The 26,025-nt window shown below is 36.7% G+C and overlaps 4 protein-coding genes across 10 annotated transcripts; 3 read left to right on the top strand and 1 right to left on the bottom strand.

Moving 5' to 3' along the window:
* Window positions 1-711, bottom strand: LOC135674019 (agamous-like MADS-box protein AGL103). The gene has a single exon (XM_065183429.1). It carries the CDS (start codon window positions 709-711, stop codon window positions 1-3), a length of 711 nt encoding a protein of 236 aa, XP_065039501.1.
* Window positions 712-2,742: 2,031 nt separating this feature from the next.
* LOC135674574 (serine/threonine protein phosphatase 2A 57 kDa regulatory subunit B' theta isoform-like) lies at window positions 2,743-9,150 on the top strand. 4 transcript variants are annotated; one of them, XM_065184541.1, is made up of 4 exons: window positions 2,743-3,023; window positions 3,179-3,365; window positions 3,458-4,879; window positions 8,415-9,150. In XM_065184541.1, exons 3-4 carry the CDS (start codon window positions 3,671-3,673, stop codon window positions 8,772-8,774), a joined length of 1,569 nt encoding a protein of 522 aa, XP_065040613.1. In that variant the 5' UTR covers window positions 2,743-3,023; window positions 3,179-3,365; window positions 3,458-3,670; the 3' UTR covers window positions 8,775-9,150. The 4 variants fall into 4 exon arrangements, with proteins under 4 accessions (XP_065040613.1, XP_065040612.1, XP_065040615.1 ...); XM_065184540.1 differs by having other exon boundaries at window positions 3,179-3,353; XM_065184543.1 differs by having other exon boundaries at window positions 3,309-3,365.
* A 689-nt stretch (window positions 9,151-9,839) lies between these two features.
* On the top strand, window positions 9,840-13,990 carry LOC135674575 (uncharacterized). Of its 3 annotated transcripts, none has more exons than XM_065184546.1 (5): window positions 9,840-10,100; window positions 10,304-10,411; window positions 12,957-13,040; window positions 13,131-13,267; window positions 13,761-13,990. In XM_065184546.1, exons 1-4 carry the CDS (start codon window positions 9,993-9,995, stop codon window positions 13,251-13,253), a joined length of 423 nt encoding a protein of 140 aa, XP_065040618.1. In that variant the 5' UTR covers window positions 9,840-9,992; the 3' UTR covers window positions 13,254-13,267; window positions 13,761-13,990. The 3 variants fall into 3 exon arrangements, with proteins under 3 accessions (XP_065040618.1, XP_065040616.1, XP_065040619.1); XM_065184544.1 differs by having other exon boundaries at window positions 12,976-13,040; window positions 13,106-13,267; XM_065184547.1 differs by lacking the exon at window positions 13,761-13,990 and having other exon boundaries at window positions 12,976-13,040; window positions 13,131-13,268.
* A 2,054-nt stretch (window positions 13,991-16,044) lies between these two features.
* On the top strand, window positions 16,045-17,806 carry LOC135674576 (E3 ubiquitin-protein ligase AIRP2-like). 2 transcript variants are annotated; one of them, XM_065184549.1, is made up of 5 exons: window positions 16,045-16,369; window positions 16,524-16,686; window positions 16,843-16,908; window positions 17,022-17,251; window positions 17,341-17,806. In XM_065184549.1, the coding sequence occupies exons 1-5, from the start codon at window positions 16,284-16,286 to the stop codon at window positions 17,549-17,551; spliced, it is 756 nt and encodes a 251-aa protein (XP_065040621.1). In that variant the 5' UTR covers window positions 16,045-16,283; the 3' UTR covers window positions 17,552-17,806. The 2 variants fall into 2 exon arrangements, with proteins under 2 accessions (XP_065040621.1, XP_065040620.1); XM_065184548.1 differs by having other exon boundaries at window positions 16,046-16,369; window positions 16,843-16,909; window positions 17,017-17,251.
* The last annotated feature ends 8,219 nt before the right edge of the window (window positions 17,807-26,025 follow it).

Raw genomic sequence — 26,025 nt, forward strand, 5'->3', positions numbered from 1 at the left:
TCAACTCCTGTCTTCCCTTCGGTTTCGGTCTTGGCCATGCAGACGTCGAATGGCCCAGTACCCGTGCAGAGGGCAGTACATGCATGGGCAGACGGCGGCGAACGCCGGAGCCGGTGGTTCCCTATAAGCGCTGCAGCTTGTGGAGGCGCCTCCTGTGGCGGTCGAGTACTTATCCGGCGGTGCCGGTGCCGTCGAGGTCGACGCTATGTCTTCTGCCACCAGCTGCTCGATCCTGTCCCTCACCTTCTTCAGCCTAGAGTCCAACGCCTCCACCAGAGACCCCAGCGCGCAATCGTCGTCCGGCCATGGTAACCGGAGACGGTCCTCTGTATCCACCACCTTCTTCTTGCCGTTCCTGGCCTTGGCCTCTTTACACTCCTCCTCCTCCTCCTCCTCATCGTCGTCGTCGTCGTTGTTCGTGACGGCTTCTTGGGCTTGGCCTGGGTTGGGGTTCTTGAAGCTGACCTGGTTCTTGGCCAGCTTCTTGGAGGGGGAGGCGGCGAGGTAGCGGCCGATGGTGCGGCCGACACGAGTGGGGTCTTCGGGCCACACGACCGGGGCGGTGGCGCCGGGACGGTAGCAGACGAGGCAGACGTCGGCGTTGCAGAGGGTGGAGAGCTCGGTAGCCTTCTTGCAGAGGCCTTTGCTGCGCTTGTCGAGGGAGCGGATGATGGACTTCTGGCTGCGGCGCTGCTCGTCGGACGGCGCCATGGAGGACAGCACCAACACGAAAGTTAGGTCGATATACTTCGAGAGAGACCTCCAATCCCATAAATAGGCAGGCGATTGAGGTAAGAGAAGGAAACCCAATAGAATTGAAATTGGAATGGTCAAAATTCCATTGACCAGTTTGATTTCTTTGTTAGAATCCAATAGAATTAATATAAATTATATATATACATATATTTATTGTATATTCGTTTTCATATTTGTTTTTATTTTATGTGTTGTATCTTACATTATTTGGTGCTTAAGTTTAGTCCTTTATGTATCATATCATATTATGTTATATGCAAGCTTAGGTATCAAAATGAAAATATAAATATTGATAATTGTATTGAAATTATAACACCCACTAATCCAAATCTTAATATCTTTGTATATTACAAAGGTGAGACCTTATAAATGGGGAAATAATAGAATTTTAGCATAAATTAGAGCAATGTAATACTTATAATTTGGGTTATAATTTCAAATAGAATTGAAATTGGAAGGGTCAAAATTGCATGACCAGTTTGGTTTATTTGTTGGAATCCAATATAAATCAATTCACCTTTTAAAATTATTTTTTGAAATATAATTTTTTACATTTTTATTTTTATTTTATGTGCTGTATTGTACACTATTTGGTGCTTAAGTTTATGTTATACTACTTTATATATTATATTATATTATTGTTATATGTTAGTTAATAGTGCAGTGGAATTATAACACCCAATAATCCAAATCTGTGTATATTACAAATGTGAATATTCTTATGTGCTGTTAATTCTATTGGATTAGAATATCCCCATAAGGAGCTTAAGAATACCACAACACCATGACAGATTCCATCAGATTACTCGGGAAGAGAACACACCTATCAGCTCGTCATGACTATGACTGCTTGTCTTCCCGACTTGACTCGTCTCCGTCGCTCGCTGCATGGCCAAGTCATGGCGGAGATCCCCCTTGCATGAGACGAACCTCTACTCCAAGTGGCTGCTGTGAAGCCAGATGTCTGAGTTCTGGTGCACCGCAACAGTTAGTAGTACCCTGAAACTTGCTGCAGGATCATGGCTTCCTTGCTGCCCTTATCCTTCATTTGGTTTCCTGTGATGACATCCCAGGTGACGTTGAGAAAGAAAGAGATAGAGAGAGAGAGAGAGAGAGTTGCATTGAATCCAGGGAACTCGTCTGTTCTCAGAACCCTCATCTAAGAAGCAGTCCTTTTCTGGATGCAAACGCTCTCCTTGGCTTTTATTGTGGATCTCATCTACTGCGTGCGCGAAGAGAACTGCTGCGACACGAGTGGAGCAACCATGGACACCGAAGAGGAGTTGATGCCAGCGTTTCAGCAAAAGCTTTGTTTCTTCCAGGAGGGGAAGAAGTTGAACCGAGGCGGAAATGGATGGATCAAAGAATTGTGGTTGCAGTACGTGAAGATTCACGTTCAAGCTTGGATCGCCATTGACGCGGAAACCAAGCTCGTGGGAGAAAGGGGCACAGCTTATTGTCTCCGAGGTCGCACGCCATTTGACCGTGTCATGTGGGAGAAGCCACCGAAGTAGTCAAACTCGGGGGGTTTGACCACAGAAATCGCCATGACTTCGTTTAAGTTGCGTTGACCAAGCAGTGCACCGTCAGCAAAATCCTTGATTTCGAAAGGTCAACGCGACGAATGGTTCTGCAGCTCTACTTGACTCGACCGGGTCAACCGAACTCGACTCACTTTGGTTTGTGAGTTGGGCTCAATTCGATGCGCTTTGTAGATCGGGTCAGGTTCGAGTCGAGCCCACTTGTGATACGAAACGACACGCCCTGATCACGTGCCTGTCGTTGACGTGGTCATATGTGCCACGTGGTGGTGTTGATGCTCTTACGATCAATTTCCATCGTGTTATTACGAAAATGTTTATATTTGTATATGCTGTTTATTAGACTAATAATAGCGGAGCCGATGAGACGAGTGAGAGGCCCATTGGTTCGCCATGAATGACTTTTTCGTTGCACAAAGACGAGCATTTCAGCAAACATGTGTCGGGGTGTTTCGCATGGTCCTACAAATTGGCTCGATTCACAATTAGATCAGAAACCGAGTGAGACGCGAGAGGGAAGAGAGAGAGATAGAGGGGGGCGGCCTTCCTTTTTCTGTCGTTTGTTTCCAGTCTCTCGATCTCTCTCTGCTCATCATCATCATCATCAGCATCATCGGCGTCCTCCTCTTTTTCTTTCTCTCTCCTTTTTCTTGTCCTCGTAATAGGCAAGCGGCAACGGCCGATCGGGAGGAGGAGAGGCCGCTCCTTCGATCACCCAAAAAAGAGGTAGCTTTTTTTTAACCCCTATCCTCTTTCTCTCTTTGCAATTGGCCTTCGATTGGGAAATGGCCTTCGTTTTCACTGTTGTTCGTCTTCGAATTCGTCCTTCGGCGCACCTTCTTTTTAATTCTCGCTCAAAATCCCCGGCTTGATCCCTCCAGATCGCTTCCGGATTGGTGCGGTCATCCGAATCGGCTTCGATTTGGGGGCGGGCGGGAAAATTAGCTCTCTTGATCGAGTCATTTCTTGCGGTCGATTTTGGCTATGAGGTGATCTTGTTTGCTTGGACAGGAGACGGAAGTCTGGTTGTATTAGAAAAAGCGGCACCGCGGAACGGTACAATTTCAGGTTTCCTGTTTGATCTGTGCTTGATGTTGCATCTTTGCATGTGAAAAATTTCCTTATAATCGTGGATTTCTTGGGGGAAACTTTGTCTTTAGGTGAAAAAACGTCATCTTTCTCCTGAATATGGAACTTGTATGGAAACTTGTCAAAAAATTGGTCTAGTTATCCCATGGGAAATTGCTGAGGAAGGAGTACGAGGCTAGGAGCAGCGTTTGCCTTCAAAATCAATTATTTATAAACGATTTAGGAAACATTCTTAAGGCATCAAATTCTGTTTCATTGTCCAACTCAATTACCTGCAGTCAAGAATGATTAAGCAGATACTAAACCGGCTCCCTCGAAAGCCATCAAAGTCATCAGACAGTCGGGATTCAGTTGGTGGACCAACTCCTCAGTCGTCATCTTCTTCGACCAGTTCAAGAAATGGGGATTTGCAAGCCAGTAGGATCACAAATCTGAACAGTCAGGCCCCTCCTGGATTGAGTCCTGGGTTAAATCACCAAAACAAGTATGATCCAGCTGTTAATGTAAAGCTGAATGGCAATAATGTGGTCCCAGTCTTTGAAGCATTGCCGAGCTTTAAAGATGTCCCTAATTCTGAGAAACAGAGTTTATTTATGCGAAAGTTGGACCTTTGCTGCGTTGTGTTTGACTTCACTGACCCATCAAAGAACCTGAAAGAGAAAGATATAAAGCGACAGACATTGTTAGAGCTTGTTGACTATGTGACTTCATCATCTGGGAAGTTTCCAGAGAATGTCATGCAAGAGATTGCAAAGATGGTGTCCGTCAACTTGTTTAGGACCTTGACTTCCCCGCCTCGAGAGAACATGATTCTGGAAAAAATTGATGCAGAAGAGGAGGAACCTGTAATGGACCCCGCGTGGCCTCACTTACAGATTGTCTATGAGTTCTTTCTACGTTTTGTTGCATCTCCGGAGACTGATGCTAAGTTGGCAAAAAGATATGTAGATCACTCCTTTGTTCTTAAGCTGCTCGATCTCTTTGATTCTGAAGATCCTAGAGAGAGGGAGTACCTAAAAACAATACTCCATCGAATCTATGGTAAATTTATGGTGCACCGACCGTTCATCAGGAAAGCTATTAACAACATTTTCTATCGGTTTATCTTTGAAACAGAAAAGCACAATGGGATTGCAGAGCTACTGGAAATTTTGGGAAGTGTCATCAGTGGATTTGCTTTGCCACTAAAGGAAGAGCATAAATTGTTCCTTCTCCGTGCACTAATCCCACTGCACAAGCCAAGGTGCATTGCTATGTATCATCAGCAGTTATCATATTGCATAACTCAATTTATTGAAAAGGACTGCAAACTTGCGGATACTGTTATAATGGGCTTGTTGAAATACTGGCCTATCACAAATAGTTCAAAGGAAGTAATGTTCTTGGGAGAGTTAGAAGAAGTCCTAGAAGCAACTCAGCCTGCAGATTTCCAGCGATGTATGGTTCCACTGTTTCGCCAGATTGCTCGCTGCTTGAACAGTTCTCACTTTCAGGTAGCTATCCTCTCATATTTCAGTTGTAATTTCAGATCATACTCTTATGTACCTCGTGCTTCATTCTGATTATATTTCTCATCCATGTATTTTTTTCCCATTTTTTCTTTTAGCTGTGTAACATAAGCTTTGTTTAGTAGACATCACCAAGGTTTAAAAAAAAAAGAGTCATTGATTGGTATTGACTGGTATTTACTAGTACAACCATGATTCGGTACACAAACGACTGATATTTATCTTGCATGATAGGCTTTTGATAGCTGTCATCTTTTCTTCTGTTTTTTTTCCTTTCTCTCTTCTCACACAGTCTCTCCCTTTCTCTTGCTTTCGTGTATCTTTCTCTCCCTCCTCATCCTCTGCCTGTTCCTCCTCCTCACTGTCACCTCATTGCTATTCTTCTTCTCCTCCTCCATCTCGTCCTCCTTCACCTTTTCCTCTCCCTAATTCCTTCTCTTATCTTTCTGCCCCTCCCCTTTTCTCTCCCTCTTTCTCTTGGTCTGGATGACACTGACGTTTACTGAATGGTAGTATGTTTGTCTGTACCATAATTATGCTGATCAAGCCATTGACTGATATCGGGCATCAGACCTAGATTCTAAACCTTGGGTACCAAAAGGTAGATTGACTTGAAGTTTTGCATGCCTTTTCTAGGTTGTCTTGTAATGTCATTGTCTACAGTAGCATATATATAACACCACTGAGGTACCTGAGGTGGTGATATCACTCTTATTGCACTTGAAGGAGATCAGTTTTTAGCTAGAGGTTTTGATGAATTTGCATAATCTTCTATGCTACTAGCCTCTTGTTCTAGGGAGAGTCCTCTAAGTTTATAGGTCTCTTTTTACCATTGGTGTGACACTTAAGCCTCTCTAATAATACATATTAATTGTGGTTAGAGTGGCCTGAATTTTTATATTTTATTTCATTTCTTAGTTGGGCAGACTTTTCTTTGCCTGAAATTGTCTTATGTAAACTCTGAGAGTGAAGGAGGATATTAAAGGGAGCCGGTTGTTCGCTAAAAGTTTACTTCACTTGTTCACTAGGAATTATACTCAAAATTCTGATCAAGTAAATCAAGCTTGAGATTAGATATTGTTCTAAGTATTGGTAATTCAATATGGGCTGTGCTGTTCATGCTCATATTTGGATCATTAATTTCATATGAGTTCTTCTATGTGGTATGCTATGTTGCTTCCTTATAGGAATAGTGCTCTATTATGCTTATGTCCAATTTTTTCATATGATTTGCCATCTCATTCATTAGATTCCAATGTGATAATTTATTACCCAGTTACCTGTGCAAAAACTAGGCCTGGATCTTCTAATACTCGGAAACATCTGAATCTGGACCAAGGTGTTACAGACTTGCAGTTTCACCCATATCTAATATTAGATATGTTTGTTTATTAGGGGGAAAATAGTTATATAGAGAGCAGATAGTTTATGATTTAATTAAAATAGGGTTCCAGAGCTGACGAACGATGTCTCTCAATCAACAGGAGGCTTTTTCAGCTTTCACTCTCTTTTCTTATTTCTTTCATTTTCTACTGTGCTCCATTTACTCTTAATTATGTTGATTTCGCAATCATATACTTGCTGAACTTGCCGCCTTCAGTTTGACATAGTTGTTTTTGCTTCCTTGCAATGTTCAGCATTTTCCTCTCTCCCTCTCTTTCTGTCACCAAACTTTCATTTTCTTCTTTCCTTCTTCCCTTTCCCTAGGTAATTTCGAACTTTCAGCTTTTAGGCAGATGCCTAGAAGGGGCATTATTGTAAGAAATATTTGATTATGCATTTTGAAACAAGAATGAGGATAGTCTATTGTTCATAGAAATATGCTAGAAGACATTGATAATGCACATTTTATGAGTATGCTGATTGTTTGAGCAGGAACAGGAAGTTGTCTCATATGTCGTACCTAGGGTAGGCTCAGTCAGAATGAAAAAAATGTTTATATGGGACATCAAATGCATTCTAAGATCGGTATGCGTTGATATACATGCTAAGCTTAATGCAAAAGACCAGTGTAATGGGATGAAATCTTCTTAAAACTGCCCTTATCTGCTTCAAAATCTTTCTGTGACACCTCTTCAGTCCACTTAACTTATCTCTAATGTTTCAGCTGTTAAATGCCATGGATTATGCAATATATATAGTTCTCGAAGAGTTGCAAAGAAGTCCACAAATTCTGATTGTCACTAAGAAACCGTTTTACGTGGCCAAAAGACTTGGGTGTGATTACTTTCTAATTTCAGAATATGTTCCAAGAAAATTGAGAACTATAGTAAATATGTTTAATAACAGAAAGCTATTTGTCATTTTTCTAATTTTTGTATAGGCCTTGGAGAAAGTTTCAGATCATCTCATGTTCTTATTTAAGCACATTATCACTGTTGCCATTGTCACTATCATCACCTTTGCCACTGTGTTTTGCACCTCAACAATAAAATGACTACTACTGCCACTCGTCTCAGTCACCACTGCCACTACTGTCACCTTCGTGGCCATTGCTAACAGCATTGCCAATACTGTGGTTGTCATTATCAACCTATCACCATCATGACCGCCTCCAACACTACACCTTTTCTGCTGCCACCATACCACTACAATATCTCACCACTATCATGGTTGCTATCACTTGTAGTTCATGCCACTAGCATCACCATCACCTTCACCAGGCCTTGAGGGCTTGTGTCAACACTTTGTATTAACTTCAACTATATGAGCAATGAATATTATGCATCAGTATAGGTGCCTTGAAGACTTGTATCTCTACTTTATATTAACTTCAACTAGTCAATGGGATAATGGTAAATTAACCCTTGAACCACCAAACTTCCAGTGGTCATATGCATTTCACAAACTTTTGATTTGTGTTGGTTCGGTGCTTTGAACTGATCTAGAGAAATACTTATCCTAATTATTGCACATACACACTGTATAAAATTAGAGGATAGGATGATATTCTGTTTAGTCGGTCATTGGATGAGTTGCACAGTCAACATTGTTTTCTCCTGTTGAAGTTTTTTCATGAGATCTATTTGTTTCTGCATACAATTCCTTTATTGGATAAACCACTGTTAGTAACTAAAAGTGTTCACAAAATTCTTTTAGGTACATAAATCCACTAAACAGATATATCTTGTTTTCCAATATTTTGTCCTATCAGGGACCTATCGATAATCATTCATATGAAATTTTCAATAAATTTTGCAACTACTTGATCTTTTCTCATGTCAATAAACAATGTATTGAATAATCAGGAAGTGATACAATTATTATATTTCTAAATATCTCATCTAGGATTTCTATTGTTTGATAATTGTATGGAAAGATCTTTTATAGTTTACCTTGGTATGTAAGTTTGTTAACATATCTATCTTTGTGTCTTTGCATGCTTGAATTGTGAGTCACACTAGCAATTTTAATCTCACACCTTAACTATTGATGGAAGGTTTGTATTGGTTATCTCTAATTAATTTTAATCTCAAAGTCTGATTAATTTTAATCACTCTCGAATCTTCTGCTGATGCAGGTGGCAGAAAGAGCATTGTTCCTTTGGAATAATGACCACATTGAAAACTTGATTAAACAAAATTGCAAGGGTTTATTACCGATCATCTTTCCTGCATTGGAGAGAAACACAAGGACCCACTGGAACCAAGCCGTGAAGAGCCTAACACTCAATGTGTGCAAGATTTTCTCTGATCATGATCCTGATTTGGTTGCGGAGTGTTTGAAGAAATTTGAAGAAGATGAAGCTAAAAACAAGGACATCATGTCAAAACGTGAAGCTACATGGAAGCGTCTTGAGGAAGTTGCTGCTTCACGAGCTGCAAGTAGAGAAAGTGTGACTGTTCCCCGTGTTGTACCATTTCGAGCTTCCTCTGGTTGATTCCATATCTACATATTAGCTCAACACGCTCGATTCAATCATGAGATTATGGGTCTTGATATGCATGTTCAAGATTTTTAATGCTTCTGATTTGTCTGGTCCATGAGGGATTCAGAAGTTCTTATAGGGTTTTACTGTGCACAAGAGGTGCTTGACAAGAAAATTGTGAAGCAGCAAAAGTGCCCAAAAAAGAGAATTTAGTTGACATTCTAAAAGGGTGAAGCTATTGGAATTTGCAGGCAACTGCTTTACCCATTAGTGTCTAATGAGTGTATTAATGGATTATCCCCTGCCTTGGTATATTTTTATTGAAGCAGCCATCATTTCTTTGTTAGAAGACCTGATTAAGGTCTTGAATGAATTCAATATTTTATCATGTCATCCAACTTCATTTTTGCTAGGAATCGGATTGGTTAACATGCTGCTTTGTTGGTGGTTGGGGACTTTGGCAACCATTATCTTGCTTTCAAAAGTGAAACATATCTTTGTTCTAACAATCTTTTCATTTTGAACTTGGCTTCTTGATCAAAATCTTTCCCTGCTACTTTGTCAATGAATGTTTTCATTTTATTGCAATAATAGCTCTCTTTTTGTTGGAAGGTGAAGAGAGATTGTCTCAAATGTTTTCTATGAGATGAAATATAAGGTACAAAACGAGAAGATATTTATGTGTTTGTATATATTTGGTTAATTCTTAAATTTATTTTAATATCCTTCAAAATGAAGTCATAGTCAATCTACGTTCTAAAACATGGGTTAATTACATATTATCTTATGTAATTAATTATTTTAATATTTTAATTATTATATTTTTAAAAATTATATTTATACTTATGAAAGTGAAACATTTAACATCGTTTCTTCTAAGTCAGCATATTCAGTAGTAAATTCTATGATATTTTTATCGATAAAATTATTTTTATTATTATAAGGATATTTTTATCGACAAAATATAAAGATAAAAATATTAAGGATAATTAATTATATGAAATAATATGTAATTAATCTTCTACGAAGTTATGCTCGTCAGCGTTAGACCAATGGACTAAGATTATTTCGTTTGGATCGAATCAAGATTCGAATTTGGTTGGGCGAGCCCAAATAGGCATCGGATGATGCCATGCAAAGGCCATTCGCTTCCTCCCCATAGTAGTGCCCGGAAGCTGTTTGTTTTTTTCCCTGAACCAGCCGAGTGGAAATGGGCGGTCAACACCGAGAATGATGCGCGCGATGTCGTCTTCTCTTCTCCTCTCGGCGGTCCGACGCGCGCACGCCTCCGCGCAACCACCCCGGCTAACCAGACTCGCCCTCCACCCTCCCAAGGCCGTAAGAGTTCGCCCTTCTTACCTCGGCTTCGGTGCCTTGTACCCTAGATCAACCCTATGCACCCTTGGCATAGAGGTTTCGAGCTTGATGACTGGATAGCTCTTTTTTGTGTCTTACGAATGCCAGTATCTGTTGTTTCGAAAGCTTGCTCGGCTAGTATTTTTCACATTGGTTGCATTGTTGACCCTCTCCTTCTCTTTCAGGTAGAAGTGGAGTTCTCCGATGGCAGCAATTTCAACCTTCCAGCCGAGTTTCTCAGAGTGTACAGCCCCGCCGTCGACAGCAAGATCAGAACGATAGGCGGTGAGAAGGTAATGTTTCCTTATTTGAGGTTGTTTGTGGAGATCTACGTGATCGTTAGACGTGATATGGCATGGCAAACAATAGTCTGCTGTGCTTCGTCATGTTGACTTGTGATTAAGAGCTGGCTCTTAATGATACCAAAATGTTGTGACTTGTGCATTTGTCTTATTCATCTTTTTGGTCTCTTTTCTGGGGATTTAAATTTTTTGCTCTTTATATTTGTTCTTATTTGATTGCACTCCCACTATAGATGCTGCACTTGTTTACTAGGTTTATGGTTATCAAATTTTTAGCATAATTGATTCCCCTAATTTTCAATATAGTTTGCATCTTGTTCATCCTAAATGACAAAATTGCTAATGTGTAATGCCTTCTCTCTATACTGGACTCGTCTTGATTGAGCCAAAAGAATTGCTTCGTTAGGATATCATATGGTATGGCATATCAAAGAAATTTGTTTCATGAAATCTTTCCCATGCCTTTTGAGAGGGAAGCGGAACAGCTAATCTGGTGTCTTCTATTGTGTGCATTACCATGTTGTAGACTACCTTTGTTCAGTTTACACATCACTCTTGATGTTAGACTTAGTTTCTCTTAGCCCAAACATTTGCCGGACACTCTGGCATTGAGTTCAACTTGGTAGTGGCTGAACGAGTTATGGGAAGCAGTGTAGCATCCAACAATGGAGCTATGCTGAAAGCACAGAGCAAAGATATCTTTCTAGTGAAGTGGTATGAAGAGAAGCATGAAAATTTCGAATCACTAAATCTTCTTTTTTCCGTTTTTGTGTTGAGTCTGAAGCTGAGCTTAATATTTTGGTTATTATCTGTCTTGAAACATGAGATATCAAGCTCTATGTTCAGATTTAATAGGATCAGACCAGTGAATTAAGTCTTATGGGTCTTTGGATCACTTTCCCTTACTTCTACTGTCCTTTAAGACATTTTATTGTGGCTTTGGAATCTTATTTTGAGTACAATTGATGTTTAAGAGTCCTATTTTGAGCTATCCTAGGTTGAGGGAGAATTTAAGTCACTAGAAAGAAAATGCTTGATAGCTTTTAAGAGCCCTAATAACTATTTTGAGAAGTTATAGATAATTCCGCATTAGTCGAGTGTTATACACATCACTATTTAATAAAAATCTAAATCACAATAACTGAATGTTTTGATGCTAAGCTTTGAGATGATTGATATTATTCCAAAAAATATGCCACTTTATGTCTTTAAAATAATTTTACAATATGAACAATCAAAGAAAAGAATTTGTAACTCTTTCAAATCCTCCAGAACATGCAAAATCCACGATTATGTTCAAGAAAATACTTTTCAAATTTTCAACACGTGAGCAAGGATCATTATTCCATATTTACAATTGATTTAACCTTATAAAGTAATTTCATTTGAAACTTGAAATTGTTATCTATACCTTTTGTCTGTGCTGTTCACGATTATACAGAATGTTCTAGTGTTGGAGGCTAGAATAAATTGAAGTGCGAGCAACTCGTGAAACACACACACCACCCACCTTTTAGTTTAATTTTTCATTAAAGCACACAATTATAGCTGTTTCTTCCAAAGATCTTTGTTGCCTCCAATTAAAATGTTTGTTTTACGATTAGGATTGGTCACCAAGCCTGACCTTTATGATAAACTCTCGTCTAATTGAAGCACCAAAGCCATAATCTTTATGGTAGCAAACTTGATATGGTTGACTTTGTCAGACCTAATTATGTCAGTTAGCTAAATGTTGGATTAAATTGACATACTAAGAATTGGTTCGGTTGAGTGTTTTACTCAAGTTTTATATATCTGAAACAATATTACTGTAAAAGGTATTCAATGAAGAAGAATCTTGTTTGGTAATATATGATGCTAAACCTGTTGGCTTAGAATGGTGCCTGATATTTAGGTCAACAGTAGTAGACCCTAATTAGACCTATATTTCAAAACACCAACTTAACCTGTTTTAATTGACAAGTGGATGAAACATTGTTGAGTTTTTATTTCTTTGGATTTCATATGCATTCCTCTAAATTCTTCAGCAAAATTCCTATCCTTCTGAAGCTTCATTTCTGTGCCAATGTTAGATCAATTTTTCTCTAGCAAAATCAATAACAATCTTATTGCTATTCATTTCATCCCATTGGAAAATGGAGCTACACCGTAGAGGCTGCTACTGCTCTCTTACCAATTGAACTGACCTCTTGCATTTTGGACTTCGATCTTTTTTATTAACAAGACAAGTTCGGACATGTTATTAACTAAACCATCTCCTCTTTTTTTACTGATCAGATATATTAGTACATCATTTATACAAGAAAATATAGCCAGGTACCGAAGATTAATCTTGTGTGCTCTTAGCTGGTTAACTGAAAATTGTAATAGCTATTAAGATGACTGCAATATGTGTAACGGAGTGCTATTGTTTTGCCAACTGCGATGCAGCATGATGGTTATAACAGTGGTCAAATGTTTTGTATTTTTACTTGCTATTGAGAGAGAACTGCGATTCTCCTGGTTACCTCGTAATGCCTAAAATCTTTTTGCAAAGTTCATTCTTCTTGAGCCAGGTGATTTCCGGCCGTCGGCATGTTGGCATCATGTCCGCAGAACCAGTTGGAAACTATGGAGTCAGGTAAGGGTTGTTTGTGCTATGATTAATGCATATTGCTCAAGTATTTACTTGTGGATGGTTACCAGAATAATTTTTGATGACTTGCACAAGACTGGCATATACACATGGAATTACTTTTATCATCTGGGTGCCAACAAGTTCACCCTCATGCGAAGCTATATCAAATTGTTGAAGAAACATAGCCTCAGCAGAGATCCACAGAGAAGAAAATGATATGGAATTTGGAGGTACCACGTTGTTTCTTTTTGTGTATTGATATAAATGTGAACTCAATCCCAGATAATCAAGACATTAGGGCTTGTTGATGTTATTCTTATCAATAAAGATGTGAAGAGTGGATTCTGCATGCTTCTGAGATGATAACATGGTAGGCAAATTGATTCTCAAAACACTGGCTGGACATGTAACTGGTGACTGCAAAGGAGTGCTAGCTACAAGGCAACTGAGTTGCAGTATCTAATGTCAGCCTTGGATTTTGGAGCCAGGCATGGATACTGGTTGCTCCTGATGTTTGTGTATTAAGCTACCTCAGGCCATTAATATATTAATGTTTGTTGGGCTCAAAACGATTTTTTTTTGGCAACTGGCTCATAACAAATTCAATGTGCTGCTATTGCTTGAAACAATACATCCCACTTACATAAAAAGTTGTGCTGCTGTTGTTTTGATGTGCAACTTCCAAAGCTAACATATCTTATCTTTGTTTCTTTGATCATCCAGGCTCTTTTTACCTGATCAAAGACTAACCGCAAGAGGCGACACAAGATAACAAGGGAGATTGCATCACATCTGAAAAGAGATTCGAACTTTATGAAGCTATGAAGATTAAAAAATAGGTTTGTGTGACAAATATGTTTTCTCCGACAAGCAAGGTCGGCAGCCCTTGAATAATTTTATACGTGTACGCTTGAGGTTAAGCCGCATTTACCTAATATATTTAATTAACTTCATTATTATTGCATTCATAGATGCGGTCCCTCTGCTTGAGTATGCATTGTGCTTTTCCTTAAATAGTTTAAGCCTCTGGGAATTGTGGTAATCCAATAGAACTTTTTATCACATTGACTCTTAGAACCCAAATGACTAGAATTGTGTATAAGCTCTACTGTTGTATTCCAGCTTTCATTTGAGAAGGTCTAAAGATGTTCTTAGTGCTCAACAGCCACCATTGTTTATTTGGTTATTAATTGTTATATAATCTTTTTTTGTCAAAAGAGAAGCTGCTTATGAGATGCATAGGTTCAATTCTGGAATCAAATCATCCACAAGGTTGGTATCTTCTAATACACAGTGACTTTCTTTTCCTTATTCTAAGTCTCTCTCCTTTTTATTTCCTCCTTTTCCTTACTGCAGGATTGAGCTGTGAAGATGCCACCGAAAGCTTCTGCTTTTGAATCCCCCCACAGAGAAGTCGCGGACTCAAATGTCTTCCCCTGTCATTTTCTTTAGGAGTCATCAATCACACCAACCCACTGCGATGTCTTTCCTTCTCTCTCAGTCAACACTGTCAACACAGACCGACACACATGTCGGAGGTGCACCTTCGAACGTCCTTTTAATCTCGTGTCATTTTCTTTGGGAAATTATCACAAACACCTACCGCCCCAGAACTATATTCTCACACGCACTCGGAGTCAGAATTACATGTATAATACGCACACGCGAGAGATTGTGTTGTCCTGATCGATTGATACGCGGTGCCACCGGGCCCCAGCGTCAGGGTGACATCTCGGCCCCACCGCTTCACCCACCTTCAACTATTCAACCTTGAAAGCTACTGCCACTATTAATTTGTTCAATAAATATATATATATATATATATATATATATATATATATATATATATATATATATATACTCATAATTTTGAGAACTTTCTATCGTAAAAATAAATTATTTTACCGTTTCTTCCATGAAATTTAATAGTGGCTTCGCTCACATATTATTTTTATTTTTGATAGGATCCCTCCAGGATTTATGTTATAACGAAGGTGTAACTTTCGCTTCCATTTGATAAAACATTTATGATCGGTTCAATAAAGCATAAAGAAAGGTAGAAAATTGATTAATTACGATTCGATTTGATTTGATTCACTCTAAAATTATAGAATTAACGAAAGAAATGAAGGATATATTTATTCATTTATCAAAAAGATGTGTCCTGCACAAAATTTAAGATTGATCAAATTCAATTAATGAGTTATTTCTGAATAAATTATATATGTAAATTCTAAAAAAAACTTTTGTCTTTATTGAATCCACCCAACAAATCGTTTTTATTTTTTAGCAAGTCCTTATATCCAACCTACAAAAGCCTTTCTTTCTTCGTCGAATCTACCTAGCGATGAGGGTGTAATGACTCTCGTTGGACCTCGCTAAACCCAATGACGAAGGTATAATTTTAGTCATCATTGTCATTGAGTATGAAAAGATAGTCCACCCTCACTCATTGTCTCATTACACCCCTTCGTTATCAACTATCGATAAAAAAAGGAGGAGGCATACCTTAGCCATTGTTAAAATTGTTAGATGAGTTCAACAAAGAAAAACGACTGATGAAACAGATACACGATCAAGATGAAGAGAGGGTAATGCCCAATAAGAGTAAAAGGATCATTTTAGAAAAATTATTTTTTTAAAAAAAAGTTGGAGTGCTAATTGAAAATTTTTTAAACTTACAAGTTTTTTTAAAAATCATATACATATATATATATATATACATATAAATATATAAAGGATAAAAATTCCCAAAACTCCTATATTTTGGCTCTTTTTTAGAACAGATACACGATCAACATGAACAAAAGGTAATACTCAACCAGAGTAGAAGGATCATTTTAGAAAAAAAATTTTATTTTTAAAAGTTGGAGTGCTAATAAAAAAAGTTAGAATTTTTTAAAGTTACAAGTTTTTTTTTTTAAAATCATCATATATATATATATATAAATATATAAAGGATAAAAAATCCCAAAACTCCTATATTTTGGCTCCTTTCTAGAAAAGCTGAACTACCCCTGTGCTGTGTTGTGTTGTGCTGTGCTGTTCTGCTCTCCCCTTCCATCTTTAGCCAGCGTCTCCTTCCTGCCCCCAAAAGGTTCTTCTCAATCAACGATCTCTTGTTATATAACCAGACCATAGGTTAGCAGCACAAAGGATTCCATTACCACCGTCTCTCTCTCTCTCTCTCTCTCTCTCTCTCTCTCTCTCTCTCTGTTTCAAGAAAAGAAAGAGTTGTTCGAGGCCATGTTTCAGAACCAGCTTTCGAGGACATCATCCTTCAGAGGTTCCTTGAAGGGCCTTGAAGCTGACATAAGCCACGCCAACTCCCTGTAATCCCTCCATGCCTTCCTGTCTCTTCCATCCAATTGCTTTCTTTTGTTACCAGACATTTCTGGTTTCGGGCTCATGCTTCTTTGTTGCTACGAGTTTGTAAGATTCGATGAGTTGTAATCTGTTTGGTACCTGCCATTGCTGATGCTGCAGGGCAGAAACTATTCAGAGAGCCTATGGTGGTCCATGCCTGCACATGAGATTGTCTTGCAGCCCTTTGGCACCATTTTTCCTCTTCCTCATCCAGTATATGGGCTGTTCTTGTTCTTATAGTCTTCTCAGTTATTTATGCATTTTCCAGATCATGATATACAAGGTTATCATCTCACTGTATCTGATTTTATATTGTTTCGGTTGTCTTTTGGGTTCCTGTTCATCCAAGTTTCTTATGTTGTTGCTATGAGGGCATTTCTTGAGTTGAGGATTAATTCATGTGGTCTGAGTGTTGAAATTTATGATGTAAATTATCCAGGTTTATGTTGATGGAACATCATCGATATCCACCTATGAAAGGCGTGCCAGCCTCAGGGAATTCTATGGTCAGCAAAACTTTTACTTTCATGCGTTCATAAGATTCTTGAGGTACTTCGTTTTTCCTTGTATCCTGATGAGGATTCTTCCTCTTTTCTGGGTGAAAACATCGCAGCGGTCGTGTACCCTTCTCTTCAACAACTTGATAGTAACTTGATGGGTAGGGAGGAATGTAGTGAGAGGGGCCAGAATAAGGAGATTGTTGGAAGGAAGAGGATGGAAGACCGGAAAAAGGCTTCTGATAAGGATTTGGACCGAGAGGATGAATGTGGGATATGTCTGGAGGTTTGCACCAAGATGGTCTTGCCAAGCTGCAGCCATGCCATGTGCCTAAAATGCTACCGTGACTGGTAAATGCTTACCCAATGTCATTATGTTATAAGTAAACAGGTTTCATACTTTTATTTCCTCTAATTTTGGTCATCCTTTCAATCTCCAGGGATGTGAGATCTCAATCTTGCCCCTTCTGCAGGGGGAGCTTAAAAAGAATTCGGTCAAGAGACCTCTGGGTGCTTACAAGCAATGGCGATGTGGTTGATAACATGACACTAGAAAAGGATAACGCGAGGCGCTTCTACCGCTATATAGATAGTTTGCCTCTGATAATTCCAGATACCCTTTTCTTTGTCTATTATGATCAATGGATTTAAGAATAGTGATGTATGAACTGCACTATAGCTGACCATCCCTTGTAGGTTGAGTCTGGTAAGGAAGAGTTACTCAACCTGAGATGTCTCTTCCGATTGTGCAGTTGAATTGCATTGTGATGCTTTTCAGGATAATATTACATGAAATATTGCTCTCTGAAATTGAAGATCTAGTCATGCTATTTTTGGATGCCAAGGTTTGGCAAGCCACTGGAGGAAAAAAGAGAAAAAAATTGAAGCTTTTCATGTGCCCATTAACTTAGTTGATTTACTATTCTGCTGTCTTTCTATTTCAGTTGGAGTTCACAATGCTTCTCAAGAATTGACTTGTTATGCTTGACATGATGACCTGTAGTAATGAAAACAGAAGTTGGTTATTTGAACTCACAAAATAATCTGAAGTAAACACATGATAGATAGTCTTCATTTACCAAAGGTACAATTATCACGTACAACATAAGGCTAGTTCCACAATAAAATCTACTAGATGCACCAAGTCATCGATAAAGTTTACTAGTTACTGTGTTAGTTCAAGTTGTAGGTTTAGATTCCATTAAAGGTTGTTATACAGATGGTTTAGAGTCAATTAAAGCCATAATAATGATCAATTTTTTGGACCAAGTTTTTAGTCATATAAGGAGCTTACTATGAATCCCACTGCCAACTTTGTCATTAAAAAAGGATATTTCTTTCATGGGACACTTATGCATTCCTACAGGGTCACTTGGAGAGTTTAGTTCACAATTTGCAAAATGGGTTTTTAGTTGGTCACTTTAGTGTAGGAAAGATTTTGGACCCAGGGCAAGAAGGTTGACTAGACAAACATGGGATGAGATCTGTAAAGGTATGTGACTGGTATCAAGTTTTCCATACATTTATGTCATTCACTAAAGGACTTAAAACTCCATAATCATTTCTATAGCAGCATGGAAAGATGTTCTTGTTGATTTTATGCTAGGTTTATTAAAACATCTACAAAGGTTAGTCATGTCTTTGTAGATAATGATACTTGATTGGTTTGTTAAATGAGACATTTCATTCCTCATAATAAGATATCCAATACATCACATTTTGCATATTTATTTTCTAAACAAATTGTCTGCTTGTATGTCATTCCTTGGTTATTTACTTTAATATGGATCAATTAAACTCGAGCCATTTGATCTTGTGTCTAATCAAAGGACTAACTAAACTTTCGTTGAGTAGCGGTAACCATCCAATGTAGATTGTCAAACTTAGGTAGTCATGATATCTCTGGTCAATTTACCAATTTGCGTAACAGGCAAGCAATCTGCCTAATGGTATTTGATCTTACCTCAAGCTGAGTTTGCTTATAACAATTCAAGGATCAGATCCATTGGTAAATCCCTATTAGTCATTGCATGGTTACCCTATTTCTCACTTGATTGAAACAGGTAATGATGCCCAGGTAGGACTAAAGTTGGTGCAACTTCTTATTTTAGACAATCTTCTTATGATTAAGTGGTGCCTAGAGGTAAAGGATTAATTAGGTGGTTTAGCTAAAGTTGGTGATTAGTTTCTTTGGTTGGTATGGAATGGTTGAAGGATGCATCTGACATAAATCTGCATGATTACATTTGGGGAACATCCAACACTTAAAAAAAGTTGCATGGATTGTTTGAATCATAGGTAAGGTCGAGATTCTAGGATTTTGAGATTTGGATGTAGATCCTATTTAGATTTTATAACTAATAGATTGTATTAGCAATTAGGATCATCATAGGTCTATAACATCATAAAATAAAAAAGATTTTATGATCCAAATTTAGATTTTAACATTTGTTGTCAGCACTTCTTGTATTTGTTTGCTAGTGGTAGGCCGTTTGAATCAGGAAGTGCAACAATGACACCTGATCAATGACCCTCTTGAAGACTTGAACAATAGTGTGTATACCTCCTCTGATTACTAATACATGAAGGATCTGAGGATGATTGTCTGTTTGTTTTGTGCCTTCCTCTTATGCACCTATTTCATGTTATGCCATTCAGTTCTTGATTGGTTCAATTTGATATTTTAGGAAATTGACTATTAGTTCTTTAAGGAGCATGTTTTTCCTATTCCTTTGTCTTTAAATCTTTCTTTTTTATCACACTTCCGAGATGCCCATAAATGTTTGTAATTGCTAATACCAGGATTGCATGAGTTAAAGCAACAAGTTGGTTGACCGGTGAGGTTTTTCTCTTGATCCCTACAGCCAAATTTATATGCTTGATACTTCCAAGAATACATCGAATCAGATGTTCTGCATCCAGAAAATCATTTCATTGGTTAAAGGTTTTGTGATATGGCTGTAATATGTTTCTTCACCTAAAAGTTCAATAGTGGTTCAATTTAAATTCACAGTCTATATCCATTTCCTTGGTTTTTTTTATTAATCAAATTAACTCCTGTGATCTTGCTTAAATTGCAACACCTATGCTTTTGTGGATTGCCTGATGTTTGGATAAAATTCATTATCTATTCAGTTGGGATAGTATACATTGTCATTCTGGAATAAAGTGGATATAGTATTGAATGTTGCACTCATGTTGGACTTGGGCATTTCCATAATGCAAAATTTATCTTGTGGCATTCATTTAGAGCTCATGTATCATTTTAGTTTAAGAAATACCTGTAAGTTCCATTCTTTCCCAACTTAAACATCAACTTATTCTGAGGACTTAAATCTTACTCATAGATGTTTCATTCAGCTCCTTCTGACTCTTGGAATTCATTAGCACATTAGTGGTCTACAGTAACCATGGTTGTACAACATGTCGGCCACAACTGTTTGGTTCCATGCAGGCTTTAGTAACACCTGGTGAGCCACAGAATGCAAAGGAGTCAAAAATATAAGGGCCACTTCCACTACCACAGCCTACTCTTGGGTCCTCCGTCACAGTATTGTGTACATGGTCAGCATATGAGATGATGGCTTCAGGATATTGCCCTTAAGTTCTTGTAACTTGTTCTGAACAATCATATTATGGTTGTCGCTTTGATGGTGTACATTTGCAGCACAGCCAATATCATCACTGTCATCAGGAACCAGTATCAACATCAACAGTAGGCACCCTGTTAGTAGCAAACCTTATATACAACACACTTGGCACCTCAGACAAAGAAGTTCCTGTCAGCCAATAGAAAGTAAAGTATCATAAGCGAATTGTTATTTAGTATCATGAACATATTTTTGTGTAAGATAATGCATAGGCTGTTTGATTAGATTGGAAACTTCCTGATTAAATTGTTTCTGCATCATGGCAAAACTAGTTTAGGGTAAAGTGCAAACAAAGGATAGTATTCGAGCATGTTAATAGCTTTCTGCATGTTTCACAGGCCAACAAAGAAACCTGTGGTTGCCTGAGTATTGGTTGGATCATGAAAGACATGCCTATATGAACATCATAAGTCATGACAGCATGCAGGTCTGTTATTTTATTGTCATCTTCAATCATGTCATGGGTTTATCTAACAGCAATTTTCTTTTATCAGCTTGTATGTTGTTCCTTTGGTGTGTGACTTGCAAGTGATTCTCTTTGAAAAACTTATGTTCAAGATACAAATTGAGAATTTTGCTTTTGTTATCGAAGTACTTTAGACATCAGATCAGGGTGCTTTTCTTCTCATTCTTTAGTGAGCATTCATCATCTTGAATTATATATTGTGCTTTAACTTCCTTATTATTCTCCATATAAAGAGACGGACAATTAGGTGAGAAATATACTAATGAATAAGGTTTGTCATATCGGTTCGTACTAGTATACTGATTAGTCATCGATATAATATGTATCAAGGTGTCTCGATGTATCGTATGTTGGTATGCCTAGTCATACTAACGGTAGGATAAAATTACTAAAAATAATTTCAAAATTTTTTAAAAATATAAAAAAGTTAGATTAGGGTTTTTAAGTCAAAAATAAATATAAATTTAATATAATTTTAGTAAAATAATCTAAATTAAGAAAGAATAGTGATTTTTTATTATTATTATGTAGAGTAATTTTGTGGTATGGATATCCATTTCATTAATATTGAATTATCTATAAATAAATGATGTGAATTGTTAGATTATTTTTTAAATAATTTAAAATTTAAAATTTAAATGAATTAAGTAATCAATCAATGGATATACCTGATTTTATCATAAAAAAGAACTAGGGACTCCATCAGCGATGGAACAGGGTTCTTGATTCTATGTATCTGTATTTTAATTTGATATACTTGTCAAATCTAATCCTAAAAATGATTGTATGACATAGTATATTGATACATTGTATGTTATTGGTACATTAATTTGGTGATAGTCGTAGTTTGATCATCCTGAGGCAAAGACGATTATGGTATATATTAGTGCGGAGCATGGAGAATGTCAGAACTTTTACCTTTACCACTGATCTATTGTTTCATATTATAAGATTGATTATTATACTACTACTTGGAGAAATATGATCAATTATCACCGTACTATTGTTGGTCATTAAATGCTCCATAATACGATAATTGTGAATACAATGAGCTTCGCTTTGTGTTTATGTTGTGTAGAGTTTGTTATATCAGCTCAAAATTGTCCACTGCCTTCCCCTTCCTCTTCCATGTATAAACTTGACCAGTATCTCGTCGAGCTCTGTGATCTAAATCTTTGGTGGTATGTGTAAAATATTTTTCTTCGGTCCATGCATCACTCTTAAATTATGTAGATGAGATCGTCAACTCCTAGGCATTACTGTGATCATCGATTGAGGCATTGTTAACCACATCGTTGTCATGTCTTTAGACCGATCGAGTTATTGAATGCAATTGAGAAGATGTCACATCGCTCGACTTGATTCTTTTCAATTATGCAACTAATGTTACCGCCTTTCCCTTTGCCTTTGTCTTTGTCTTTGCATGCTGCGAGGACAACTATAGTAGAGGAAAGGGTTTAAAAATTATTTCCTATGGTTACTAATCGAAATTCGATCGTTACTAATCAATACAAACCTCGTATTGCTCGATATGAGGTCATGTAATGGGTGCGACCCAGTAGAGGGCGGTTTGCGTACCGATCCCCTGTCAAATCGGTACATATTGCTCGTACCAATCGATACCACTTAGTATAGCAAGCCTTGCAAATGGATATTCTAATTAACTCATAGAATAACAAATTTAATTGGTATGTTTTTACTTCTTATTTAGGTTTGTACATTCCAAGCCATCTAAAACAGTTTATCTAGTATTGCTTAGAGATTAAATAATCAATTTCTACAACATCTACTAGATTAAACAGTTGCTTAGGTTTGTACAGTTCATGCCCTTTCCTTTCGTATATCGTCTATTCTATCGATATGTCGATTTTCCCATGTCATCTAATCTTTTGGCATAATATCTGATCCTTCTAGCATGATGTCCAAACCTTTAGTATGAAGTTCGATTTTCGACACATTGACCAATTCTTATGATAATTTTTCGACACAATGTTTGACTCTCTTACTTAATAGTTGGTCATTTGGTAGTTTGAGTTTATGATTAAAGTATTTCTTATGTCACTCATCTCAAAGCATATTAGTCTAATAAACTCATAAATTAGTTTCATCATTAAAATAAACTCATAAATATTTCTTACACGTATATTTTTAGTTTCGAATCTTCTTTGTTAAGCTCATAATCTTATTAATTATTATAGTCTAAATAATATTAATATTATCCTCATCAAAATTTTAAGTCATTGCCTTGTTCATCTTATTCTACATTATCATCTTTAAAATTTTATCATATAGTCATAATAAATTTTTTAACTATTTTTTTCTATTTTCTAAAACAAATATCTAATACTATCATTCTATCTTGATTTGTCAAACTTTCACTATGTATAACTTTATAATATTTATAAATAATTTTATCTATATTTGTAGTGAGAAACAAAGTCTATTATGATTGTGAGCACTCTTATAAATAATCAAATGTTAATGTTTCTTATCAAAGTGAGTATTTTTAAGTATAATATCATACAAAGTTACAAAATCCAAAATCATACCATCATCTTTATTTCTCCTCATAACTAAAGCTCATATATATTCTTTTATATTCATCATATATTTTTCCTACAGGACCATTCAAATTTCCTACAGGACATTTCTTGAACAATGTCATTTAAGTTTTTCTAAAATTCTCTTTTGGTTTGAGGAGTATAAATATTAATGATATTCAAAATATCTTGTCCTTTCATAAAATTTAGAATTATAATTATATTTTTAAATCTTTTTATATCTTTAACATTGTTCTTAAGATTCTTCAATAATAATTTCTAAATTATTTTTGTATTTAACTTTTATAATATATCAAAATTTAAATTCGGTACTATCAATTTCTCTAGATTTTTTTCCTTACCCACATAGTTTATTGTAAGCAAATAATATTTATTTTTCTTCTGCTCATAATGTATACAAATCCTAATCTCTTCCCTGAAAGTGTTCATATATTTCAAGTTGCTAACCTAACATTCTGTTCTTAGACTAACTTCTTTACTCTAATTGGTCCAACCAATAAGAACCCTTGGTTACTCGGCACCATATCCGGGCATAAATGTGATGGGCCGCTTCAGGGTGACTTCCTAGCTCACCATTTAAAATTCAAGATACTTATGTGGTGAAGGTGCCCCACGTTTTTTTCGCATGACTACATAGCTTTATGCTGAAATCGATTAAGATCTATATTCATGAGATCTGATATAGTTTTATGTTGGTTATCATTAACCTAATACAATCATCCACCTTTTTCATCTAGGCTTTGGATCGACATTGACGGTTAATCGTCACTATCTCTCTATTATATATATATATATATATATATATATATATATATATGTAAATGTAAATGTAAATGTAAATGTACATGTACATGTACATGTATGTACATGTACATATATACATACATATATACATATATACATATATATATACATATATCACAATCAAATTTGAAGCTGGATTGCATGGCCCCATGTATCATTCTCATTAAGTTTTCAAATGACATGAACTATTGAGACATATATATATATATATATATATATATATATATATATATATATACATATATATATATATATACATATATATATATATACATATATATATATATACATATATATATATACATATACATATATATATATACATATACATATATATATATACATATATATATATATATTATATATATCACAATCAAATTTGAAGCTAGACTGCATGGCCCCATGTATCATTCTCATTAAGTTTTCAAATGACATGAGCTATTGAGACTTTGTTATTTGGTTGACAAACTTATGTCCAAATTATTGAACTACTCAAACACTTGTATTTTAGTAACAAGATGCAGCTCTTGACCTTCCAAGAACTATTCAAGCACCTTTCTGATGTTGCAGAGCCATTTTGAGAACATTCATAAGTGCATGATGATCATCATGTGGTATTACATCAAGGAAATAAATTCATGTACCAATTTCTATAATATAGTAAACCATGATTTTGCCACCTAAACTTCATAACTAAAAGAGTTTGGAGGAGAAATTGTAGTGAACAAAGTTATGTGCCTGCATGCCAAGTGATGCACTGTCCTGGACTTGGCATGAGTGACAACCAAATCAGACCGAAAACTATTTGCATTTGTTCGGTACCCTTTTAATTTAGGAAATGGTGATCTGATAGGTTGGTCATCTCTTGTATCCTACATAGAGAAATGTGCAGTTGGATGTGTTAGGTTGGTGACATCAAGGATTAACTATTTGGAATGTATAATGTCAGAACCTTTTTATCTTTATAAAACTTGAGTAGCAACACAAATTTATATTTGTCTTCTACTCTTGAAGTCTAGGATTAAGAATAACTTTTTTATTTAGTTGAATAGACCAACTTTAAAGGCATCATGACTTCTACAAAGTACTGCTAATTGATGAGGATTCCAACAGGGAAAGAGAGAGGCGAATAATGTCAAAGTTGGGGTAGTGGATGCTGACTCAATACATCAAAGAATAGGCCACTCAAGATTACAAGATGCCCTGTGCAACTTTATGGCTAGTGGATCAACTTTTCCCAGTGCTGAAGAACCTTAAGCAAGTTCTCTTTTGTTCTCAGGCTTAAATCTTCATTTTGAATCTTCCATTCTCCTGCCCACTCTCTTGATGCTTGAGACGTGCAGTCCACTTCTTATGTTGTAGTTCTTTTTTTCTTTTTTCCTCTTTCATGTCATGTAGTTCCAATGACAACAACTGCACAATGCTAGTGTTTGTGAAGATTATCTTAATAACCAAAGCTATAGTTGTGTGTCCTTGATATAGAGTCATTAAAGCCAACATTTTATAGTGGATACGAATACATAGGCATGTGAGGAATTATCTATTTTAGATAAGCACGTAGTGTGAGTCAAGACAAACTTAACCCGTTATGACAGTGACTTATGTCAAATGATGTTTGAGACACATGAGTTGAGAAAAACATGA

The sequence above is a fragment of the Musa acuminata genome, chromosome BXJ1-5 (genome assembly GCF_036884655.1).
Source record: "Musa acuminata AAA Group cultivar baxijiao chromosome BXJ1-5, Cavendish_Baxijiao_AAA, whole genome shotgun sequence".
Lineage (NCBI taxonomy): Eukaryota > Viridiplantae > Streptophyta > Magnoliopsida > Zingiberales > Musaceae > Musa > Musa acuminata.

What these genes read in the sequence shown, in the direction of transcription:
- LOC135674574 (XM_065184541.1), top strand. Translation starts at nt 3,671, where the DNA reads ATGATTAAGCAGATACTAAACCGGCTCCCTCGAAAGCCATCAAAGTCA. An exon ending in TGAACAGTTCTCACTTTCAG is followed by an intron (nt 4,880 to 8,414) that starts GTAGCTATCCTC and finishes CTGCTGATGCAG; the next exon opens with GTGGCAGAAAGAGCATTGTT.
- LOC135674576 (XM_065184548.1), top strand. Translation starts at nt 16,284, where the DNA reads ATGTTTCAGAACCAGCTTTCGAGGACATCATCCTTCAGAGGTTCCTTG. An exon ending in TCCAGATCATGATATACAAG is followed by an intron (nt 16,687 to 16,842) that starts GTTATCATCTCA and finishes TAAATTATCCAG; the next exon opens with GTTTATGTTGATGGAACATC. An exon ending in CAGCCTCAGGGAATTCTATG is followed by an intron (nt 16,910 to 17,016) that starts GTCAGCAAAACT and finishes AAAACATCGCAG; the next exon opens with CGGTCGTGTACCCTTCTCTT.
- LOC135674019 (XM_065183429.1), bottom strand. Translation starts at nt 711, where the DNA reads ATGGCGCCGTCCGACGAGCAGCGCCGCAGCCAGAAGTCCATCATCCGC.
- LOC135674575 (XM_065184544.1), top strand. Translation starts at nt 9,993, where the DNA reads ATGATGCGCGCGATGTCGTCTTCTCTTCTCCTCTCGGCGGTCCGACGC. An exon ending in CCCTCCACCCTCCCAAGGCC is followed by an intron (nt 10,101 to 10,303) that starts GTAAGAGTTCGC and finishes CTTCTCTTTCAG; the next exon opens with GTAGAAGTGGAGTTCTCCGA. An exon ending in GAACGATAGGCGGTGAGAAG is followed by an intron (nt 10,412 to 12,975) that starts GTAATGTTTCCT and finishes TTCTTGAGCCAG; the next exon opens with GTGATTTCCGGCCGTCGGCA.